General features: G+C 39.9%; 1 protein-coding gene across 1 annotated transcript in view; it reads right to left on the bottom strand.

Moving 5' to 3' along the window:
• Positions 1 to 234: 234 nt before the first annotated feature.
• pawr (PRKC, apoptosis, WT1, regulator) overlaps positions 235 to 10,450 on the bottom strand; it is a 55,307-nt gene continuing 45,091 nt past the window's right edge. The window contains exons 4-6 of the mRNA XM_008315379.3: positions 6,623 to 6,737; positions 4,857 to 4,961; positions 235 to 2,666 (exon numbers count right to left, since the gene is read on the bottom strand). Of these exons, the coding sequence (XP_008313601.1) occupies positions 2,544 to 2,666; positions 4,857 to 4,961; positions 6,623 to 6,737 (343 nt within the window). The 3' untranslated portion in view covers positions 235 to 2,543. The remainder of the gene's footprint in view (positions 2,667 to 4,856; positions 4,962 to 6,622; positions 6,738 to 10,450) is intronic.

Below are 10,450 nucleotides of genomic sequence, written 5' to 3'. Positions count from 1 at the left end.
GAGGCGGCGGTTCTGAGGTGAGAATGCAGCTCCGATGCCCCAGTTGCAGTCAGGCAGTTGATTGGCATGTTGAATCATCACCATTGTACGTGTGTACGTATGTGTGTGTGTGTCAGTGTGTTCCCGTTACACATACCCCCCCCCCCACTCCCCGCTGCTGTCACATTGCATTACTGACTCAGTGGCACGGCATCATCACATCAAATTAGCCTTAATGAAGAGAAGCGAGCAGACTGAGGGGAGAGATAATCAAACTTTTATTAAATGACTTAATCTTCTGTACTTGCATTATGTAATGATAAGACAGAGAGACAGAGGGAGAAAGAGAGAGAGAGAGGGAGAGTATAGAGTCAGAGGTGGTGTGTTTTTGACAGGTTCAATTTTTATTCATGTGTTTGTGAAGCACAGTTCTCCTACGGCTGCATTAAAACCCAAGGATTATGCGCCACACGGTGCAGGAGCTCAGCGAGCAGCTCTTCAGTGAAATAAAAATGACTAAAATATAAAATAAATCACCTCTACCAAACAACTCCCTTCCATTAAGTAAACAAAAAAGCGTTTTTTATTTTTTTATTTTTTTACGATTCCTTCAATTCTTTTGGTTTTCTTTACACTAACACTCGCAGCCCACTCTGAACATCTTTGATGCCACAGGCGGCGCGGCGGCAAACTATCAAACCTAACAAACCTGTAAACAAGAACCAGAGAAATGTCCACCTGCTGCTGACAGTTTGATACTACACCAGGGTTTCACCCTACCACACAAGAATACTTTGAAGCTAGCACTAAAACACAAAAACAACATCAACTTAAACCATATTCTGCATGTGTCAACTTGATTCTAACGGAAAAAAAAAAAAAAATTCTGTGACGTCACGAGGGAGATTTAAAGCTGCAGTGGCCAACATTTGGAGATGAAATCAAATTTCTTACTACATTCAAAGCACTGTCGCCTGAATTCATGACCTCCTGGTGAAACCTGTACGTTTATATAGGATTTGTGGTCAAGTGTTAAACGTTTTTCCTCCCTGTGGTGAAACGAGGCAACAAAGAAACACAACAGTAACATCGCACTGACGTAGGGACTTCCAAAGTCGCAAAATGAGTTTCTTCTTCATAAATGACCTCATCGTAACAAGGGATATATATATATATATATTTGCGGACAACTCAAAGTAGTCCTGTCTACATAGCATTTAACGAAGGTAGCCAAGCTCTTACAGGCATCAAAATGTTTTCTCCAAGAATCCTTGACTTTCGGTCAGTCTATTCAGAAGAAGAACCCATAAAGATCCAGGACATGCATCTTGGTCCTCCGTCAGGCAGAAATGACACAAAAAGTTGTTTTTTTTTTCCAGCTCTTCAAAGAGACGTCAAGTAGTTCGTAATCAGATCTGTTCCCAAAGAGTGTAAAGACCAACGGACACTGACCAAACTTTTGGAGAATCATCAGCATATACACAACGCTGCTTTAAAAGCATGAACACTTTCTAAGAATCTGACACCAATGTCATCATCCATGAACCAGGTTTGATACATTTCATTATTCTAAAGGATCTGTTAAAAACCTAACATTTATTTTCAAGGCACTTCTCCCTCTTTAGCTAATGTAGCTTTAGCCTCAACTTTTAAATGATTTTAAAGAAACAACACATCGTCTGAATTGCTAAACCTTTGTTTTTCACCTGCAAAGATCTCATAGAACTGGGATATATACAAGAATGTACATTGAATATGTACATGTTGACAGACAGTACTATCAGCAGAACCTGGGTTTTAACAGTGAAGACTTGTGGTTATGATACTGAATATCTGACGTTTTACTTACTTCCAAAGTCTAAGGCAAACTCCTGTCGTAGAAAGCTTTTTCACGCGGTTTCCCTAGGAATACTACACCCATGAACATACTGGGCCGTACGCAGTAAACAAACCAACAACCAACTGGAGGCAAAGTAGGAGGGCCGTTTCAAACAACAACTGAGAGCTTTTTTGATTGTGATGGATCTTCCAAACGAAGCTCTCATTGGTCAATCAAAGCTGTCAATCACAAACTGCGTCAACTCTGCGAACCATCAAACACCAAGGAACACATTACTTTTTCTCGTTTCCACTACAGCAAATGAACAAGAACAACAGCAAACCTCAATCATGAGACTAACACCATGGAATACTCCGAAATATGTACAAAATACTTCATAAATGAGCAGATATCTAGTGTTTCCAATAGATTCAAATCAAAGGCTTTGTAGTGGTTCTTTGTTGGACTGGACTTCGAGTTGGCTCCCTCCATTTCTTATGGTGAGGTGAGTTGCACATTACATTTTTTAAGAGTTTGTGGATTTGCTGCAAATTTACCTCATTTGTACATACTTGTCTGAGTGAAGTATTAGTAAATGACAACACTGATGTATTTCATCACCTAAAATAAACTCTGCCAACATGAAAAGTCTGAGCGAACACAGAGACAGAACCAAACAGGTGAAACTAGGCTACCGTGGAAAACTTGACCCGAGGCGGAAGGTCAGCGAGGAAGATCTGGGTCTTTATTTTGTGCTGGTTCCGAGTCTTGGAGGGCGGTTCTTCCTGGTCAGCTGACCAACCACCTTCAGCAGAGTCTTGTTCTCCTGTTTCAGCTGCTCGTTCTCATCTTCAATGTCGTCCAGGTCCTGCAGCAGAGAAGAAGAAGAAAAACCTTCATCTGTAATGACATCCAGGTACTTGGTCAGGACGTCGACTTGGTCACCGAGTCCTTCCTGAACACAGAGCCAGTCGCTGACCTTTAGAGCCACTGTAACATCACAGTCTTCTTAGAAAAGAGAAGTAGAAATGACTTAGATGGAGGTTTATTTAATACATTAACTCCTGCTGTGACAATTACAACCAAACAGGATGAAGAGCTCCACCAACAACGGTCTTGAGTACTAATGATACAAACCAGGCCAATGAATGGTGCCTGGTTCTTATCTGCACAATTTTGTCATTTATGACACACACACAGTCCAAACATAAAGAGTCCAATATGTGGAGGATCCCAGTGCTGATAGCATCACACTCTCAGAAACCCGTTTATATGAGAGAACGAAGCCTGGTATTAGGACGGTGGATGTGTTGATAGCCATCATAAATATCTCTGAGAGAGACTTTAGCAAGGGCTGATGGGAAACTGAGAGATAGCAGCTGCTCACAGAGGCAGACGTGTACTGGTGATACTTTCTATCTAATACAGACAGAGTGGTAGAGTACACTGCTGGAATATCTCACTATTTCGCAAAAAATGAAAAGGACGGCCAGGTTACGACCTTGAAGTACACGATTTGACCCTTGTTATTTTTGAATTACTGACTTGGGATACTGCATTAACGCTTGACAAACACCTGGTACCAGCGTGTTTTTCAGTTTCAGCCGTCAATGACAGCATTTTGTGAAAGCACATTTCAAATACTTCAATTACTGCATTAATTTGTAAACAAGTATTTCTTAGTGGTTGGTTAACTGGTTAACCATCTCTATCAGCTATCACATTCCACTTTTTTGGCTCCTGTTTTTTTTTGTCTTCTGGCTGTTAATCAAACTGTAGGTACATTACTGCCACCTACAGGGCTGGAGGCTGTGCATTAATGTAACTATTAATGTGCTATCTATTAAAGTAAGAGACCTCATTTCAGCGTCAGCTCGACATCATTTGGGTTGCATTACTGCCACCTAGTTCCATTTCTCATTACCTAATAATTTTTGACAAACAGCATCTCAACTCCCAGCTCTTCGACCTTTACCTTGAAAACCTCACATCTGGGAATTCTGACGGCAAAGGTTTCAATCACTGGTGTGACAGAGCCGCCCTCTGTAGACCAGACATCACAGCAGGTCTTACTGTCATCGTCAACTAAGATAAATGACATGTAAAAATCATGCATAAAGGCTAAAATGCTTTTATCATTTTCTAAGCCATCTACTGGAGTAATGTGGGTATTGCAGGGAAAGGGCAGAAGTATAATGATAATATAAATAAATGATAGAATTTGTAAAAGTTAGTTACCTAGTTTGCCCATGCCTGGTCTAGACCTTCTAGTAGAACAACCCCTCACTGACGTGTGGAGGATAATGCACAAGAACAAATTGGTTGTTTTGTAGAATTTCACTGTTTACAAGCGAATTTAAGATAAAAGAAAAACTAAGAGTGGTTGTGATGAGAGGCGAAAACAACACAGGGAGTAAAGGATTGAATTTTCAGAAGCACAATGAAACATAAAAATGTCGAGCTGCCACAGTGCAATTTAGTTCCTTATTGATCTCTTTGTTTTGTTCTTCACAGTTATTTGTTCCAAACCCTGAGAGATGAGGAGCAGGACAGAACTGCAGCCTGGAGTGTCTGGGCTGCAGGAATTGAATTTAGACAGACAAAAAATTTCAAATAATATTTGTCCAATTACAGACCCATCTGCCAGACAGAAAATTTGTTTTTTTTCTTTTAGGAAAAAAAAAAATCAATACAACTGTAGTAAATGCCACCTATTGCACTGACCAATAACTTTTCAATCTTAAATGTCACTACATCACTGGTGACTGTTGAAAATGCGAGCTGCGGCCAACGCTTCTGAGCCAAACAAACACCGTGAACATGTACGGTGTGTAATTCCAGCCAAGTGAAGGCTTTTCCAGATCCTAATGAACTAAAGGGAAAATCACTGTAGTGAAACATGTAGTTATTAGACGCAACTTCAGTAAAATGCCATCTGATGATGTACAACCTCCCCACACCACACACACACAGGAAAAAAAACATCTGATATTTTCAGCCATGTCTTGTGTTTTTTTTTTCGTGTGTGTGAAAACAGAAAAACCAACCACCCACTCACTCTGTTCAGTAAGTCGATTTCCTCCTTCAGTTTCCCGATGAGGTCGTCTTTGTCCTGATGGGCCTTCATGAGCCGCGCGTTCTCCTGACGCTCTCTGGCCAGTTCCTGCACATGAACACAAACACTGTTTTATCTACGAGGTCACATCAGTGATGGAAAGGTCATTTGTTTCACTGCACTGAAGAGATAAACTCATCCTGTCTTTGGCCACTACAGCTGTGTCCACGGATCAAACTTTTATATATGTAAATATATATACACATATACACATATATACACATATACACACACATATATACACATATATACATATATACACATATATATATACATACACATATATACACACATATATATATATTTATTTATTTATTTATATATATATGTATATGTATATATATACATGTATATATATATATATAGTCAGTTCCATAGCGGTTAGCACGCCTGCCTTAGAAGCAGAGGTCAGAGAGTCCTGGGTTCGATTCCCACATGAACCACATGCTTGGCGCTTGCTAGGGGCAGCCTGTTAACAGCATATCTGCTGCTAACAAACATCATTAAACAAATATTTTGTATTTATATCTACATAAAGTATATACACATACAGTATATATATATATGCACATATACTGAATCATCTTGAAAGGCACCAAATGTACAAAACCGACCTGCATGACTACAAACTATTTCTTCCATTTCTCATAAAGAGCCATTGGGATTTACAGAGTTCTATTAGTTTGAAGACTTGTTTCATTCTCACCTTCAACCTTCACCAAGAAAAATAAACAAAGTAAAAAAAAAAAAAATCAACTCACAAAAACATATCTAACCCAGAAAGGCATCTTCCCACGGTGACAGCTAAGCGTTTTCTTTCTTTTAACAACTTCAAAAACTTCTTTCTTTTTGACACCTGAGTGACATTTGATTCAGAGCCGACTTTCTACAGCGACGGCAGTCAGAGGGCGAATGTGTGGAAGAAATGACATATCTGTGCCACAAAAGGTCATCGTCACTTCAACGGCACAGAGGAGAATTTCTAAGCTGCAACTTTTCTTTCTTTCCCAGAAGATCAAAACCCCGAGCTGTCCGTCAAAGGGAGAGAAGTGAAAATGCATCGGAAATAAGTGCTGCTGATGGATGGACGAGAGGCTTCAGTCTGGCCAAAAAAAATTCAATCGATGCCTGAAGACCGGAGGGCAACAAATTGTGGCGGCAGCAGAGTGCACAGATCAGGACTGGGCTTTTCTTACATCTGGCACAAAGAAGTAAATAACTTTTTTTATTTCTATTGTATTATATTTACTGCACTTCAATGTGTTGAAATGACCCCTACATCTAGAAAAGCATTCCCTAATATGTCACAAATATAGAAAAACACTGTTGGTGTTTTATTGGTCAAAGTGAAACGTCTCCATGACGCACCTTAAAGGACCCACGCGCTCTGACCTTTTCACAGCAGGGCGGCGATATAACCTGCCAGCATGGAGGTTCTCCTCAGTCTCAGAGCAGATGTCCACGTTTACTCACCATTAAACCAGAAAAGATAAATGAATGTGCTTTGAAGCCAGTATTTACCTGACCTTTACCTTCATGTACTGAACTGATCATAGAAGTCAATTACATGGATATAGTTTCAATGTATGTACAGTCAAATACTTCAATGTATTCCAGTTGCTGTGTGACGTTTAAAGAACAGAGTGTCTAAAAACGTCAGCAAACAGATCAGTGTTTAAGATGGAGATTCATGTGTCCAGAGGACGTACCTTCTCCAGCTCCTCCATCCTCTTCTCCAGGCTGCCCTGCACTGCAGCTCCTATGTCTCTGCCATGACGGTTTTGTCGTTGTCTGCTGTTTCCACAAACCTCCTCCTCTGCAGAGCTGTTCAAGAAAGAGAATAAAACACACACAGAAAAACCATGAACGCGGCTATACAGGAGACCACAAGGTGGCAGAAGTGGTTAGTACCTTCAGTATGTCACAAGGACACAAGTGGTTGAAACTTTGCTGAACATAAAATGGACACCAATGTAACAAAAATCTGTCTCTGGTTACCAACAATTTTATTTTCCAACTGGTGTTGTTTCAATAATCTGACGTAGCCGTTCAGAGAACAGTGACGGTTTGTCTGCAGTCTCTGTAACAGTGGGAACAAACTGTTCCCAGGAATCAGACGGGGCTTCAGTGGATGTCGGAGGCTTTCAGCATTTTCCAAGCAGACAGAAAAGACGGCTCTGGCAGGACAAAGGACAGACAGAACTCTCCGGTACCATCTGCAGACCTCTCCATCAGCCAAAGATGAGGATGATCCCATTATTAGACATGGGACGGGCAGCACCACTGAGAACATGTCGCAACGCAGGAAACTGACTGAAGAATGGCAACAACGCCACAGAGAGAAAACGCCACAGCAAACAAACGGACGCTGGCCCTTTAAATTATTCAATGGGATTAACTGCAGGGTAGATGGTGATTAATGGTGATTAAATATGATTAATCGAAATAAACTGACACACACAAACACCTATGTATATATAGTGTATATATACATAAACATATATTTTTTTCAATAAAATATAATATATAAAATCCTGATTATAAATATATTATGTTTATTATTTGTAAAGAAAAATATTTATGAAACTTGAATATTTTGAATAAATGTTTTCATAATTTACACACGTGGTCATAAATTACTGGATGTCCTGAGAAGATTTAAGGAACAGTCTGGTCTGGAAACATTTACAAAAAACAAAACTGAATGCATGACGTGTGATGTCACAGTCAGTCACACGGTGGATTAACTGCTGGAATTCCACATAAGAGTTTTGTCAGCCAACGGTTTAAAGGAGGTTTTTGTGGAAAATGAAGGTGAACCGTGTGTGTGTGTGTGTGTGTGTGGTGAACCATGTGTGTGTGTGTGTGTGTACAAGCCCAAGAAAGGTTTATATCTTGTTTACAACTACGGACAAAGACAGTCGTCCCATGAACCATTTGGGTTCATCCAGAGAACTAAAACAGATAAATACCAACACGTTCCGAGGAACGAAGCTGCCATGAACTTTCTGAGTTTTATCTTCCAGGCTCCACAGCCGTTTAGATCCGGCTCTCAAACACACACACAGATAAGCTGCAATTTTTCTCTACCCTGACATTTACAGAAACCACAGCTTTATTTCCCTCTCATTCACACTGAGGAAAACACAGTAGTGGACGTTGCTTTTCATCAAGCTGCGATGCTTGAAAAACGCCCTCCTCTGACTTCACCCACACTGGGACAAAGTGCGTTTCATTTGTCTCTCTCTCAGTGTAGCTCCACGAGGTGTTATATAAGGGGAGGGACACACACACACACACACACACACACACAGACCTATACAAACAACATGTGTGTTGTGTTCACTTTTCATGGATATTCTATTTCCCGCCCCTCACTCTGACCTTAACTGTTACAAATGTGGCTGACATCACGTTTTACCCTAACTACGAACAGGTGAGAACCTACGAATACTGTCTTTTTAATGACATTTATTAGGGAAAAAAAAACATTCCCCACAAGTGTAGCTGTACAAGGAGGGGAAAAAAGATTCCCCACAAGTGTAGCTGTACAAGGAACACACACCCAAAGGTCTGTAACCTTAACAAACTTTTGGCTATTATTAAAATCCTTACTCTCATTCTAACCCTGAGCCTAATATTAATCAACAATAATTTGTCATTATCATTCATGAATATAATGTAACTAAAAACGATAGCCTTACATACTCTCACACCCACAACAATGTTTTTTCCAAAACACACAGAACATAATGCATTCCTTTTGCCCAGCCCTACATGTCAGTCTGTAAAAGCCTCACTTGACTATTTCATCCTCAAACAGCAGCAAAAACAGAGCAGGATGGGTGGATGGATGGATGGATGGATGGATGGGTGGATGGGTGGATGGATGGATGGATGGATGGATGCAGGTTAGTCATCGGCTCAGCTCCAGTACAGGAGCCATCATTTCACCCACACATACACAGCAGCAGTCAGCAGGTGATAAGTGCTGGTATAAGTATATATAGCCTTGATGCTAAATGTCACACTGAGTCACATGAACCACCTGCAGGAGTCAAACACACAACCTCACAGGCTTCAGCTGAGGTGGAGGAAACACAGTAGAACATACAACTGGGTTTCTGACAAACTCAAGAAGAAATGAGGAAATTGTATTTTTATTATTTTGTTTTTTGTTTTTTTTATAAAAAAAGATAAAATTGCAATGGACGGCCCTACAATCATGAACGCAGCCCAAAATCATTACAGAGCCTCCGTCATGCTAAAGATGAAGATGATGACCACAAAAAGGTGTTGACGCATTGATGAAGATGACCACAAAAAGGTGTTGACGCATTTCTCATAATAAAAACCCATCCAATTTACACAATTGTTTTTTAACGCAACCCACTACCAAATTTAAATGTTTAAAATATTTTTCGTATCTTAGTAATGATTGACCTCCAGTTTTGTTTGCGAAATCAACACCAGATTAAAGATCCTAATAAAAATTAAAGATTAAAATTACTATTCTTGACTGAACTTTGCAGTGAAACTTTGTGGAAAAACGAAGCGGATGATGAAAAAAAGACAGAAAGTCTGTGGTAGAAAAACCACCTGCGTCTGGTTTCTCTCCCGGTCACCTCCTGCTCACCGGCCCACCTGCTGGGTTATATGCTGAAGAACTCTGGATTCTGAGAGTGTGTCCGGTCCAGCTGACGACAGCAGCAGTCATAATTACACGGCCAGGCTGAATGTCAGCTGCTGCCTTTGGCCACAACTCCGCAATTTGAATGGAAAAAAAAAAATTTAATTCACGCTGAACAAGTACAGAGACTCTCTGGGGATGTGAGCGTCAGGCTGCATTTTCAGAGATAATAAATCCTGAATATATTAATTTATGACTCATCATATTTAATTAGAAGCTGCCGAGACAAAAACGAAACCTTGTAAAGAAGAGGAGTAAAAGCAAAAAACAAATTCAAAAGAAAATGAAAAAGGTCACCATCAGACCATGATTAGATTTTTTGTCAACTTAATGTGAATTATACGTGTAATGTTTATACACAACTACGTTCATTTTTAAACTCAAAACACGGTAGGTGTGGAATTGGAAATAGGTGTGTTTTAAGCCTTAACAAAGTATCTTAACCACAGTGTGTGTAAATGACAACATGGATACCAACTATGTACCAGGGCAACAATAAAGAGGTTTAATGTTTTAACCATCCATTAATATTATATAATTCAATTTTGTAAGCTCTAAATATTTTATTGCCATCATTTTTTCTCACTAAACCAGGTCTTTTTGGTCTTTAGAAAAGAACAGTTTATTTTTCTAGTGTGAAGTGTTGAGGCTCCAGATGGCTTCCTGTCAACTGCTGTTCAAATCTGTCACCAACATCATCTGTCCTGAACTGTATCAGGACAGATGAAGAGCCGGAGAAAAAGTGAAATGAATAGAGCAGGAGAATTCTTAAAAAGATGCTTCAGGATAAATTTAAGAAAAATCTGCTTCCGTGGTTAATGACTCAAGCGGCCGTTCTGGTTCCTGC

The sequence above is a fragment of the Cynoglossus semilaevis genome, chromosome 8 (genome assembly GCF_000523025.1).
Source record: "Cynoglossus semilaevis isolate Cse_v1.0 chromosome 8, Cse_v1.0, whole genome shotgun sequence".
Taxonomy (NCBI): Eukaryota; Metazoa; Chordata; class Actinopteri; order Pleuronectiformes; family Cynoglossidae; genus Cynoglossus; species Cynoglossus semilaevis.
This window is presented reverse-complemented; position numbering and strand designations above follow the sequence as displayed.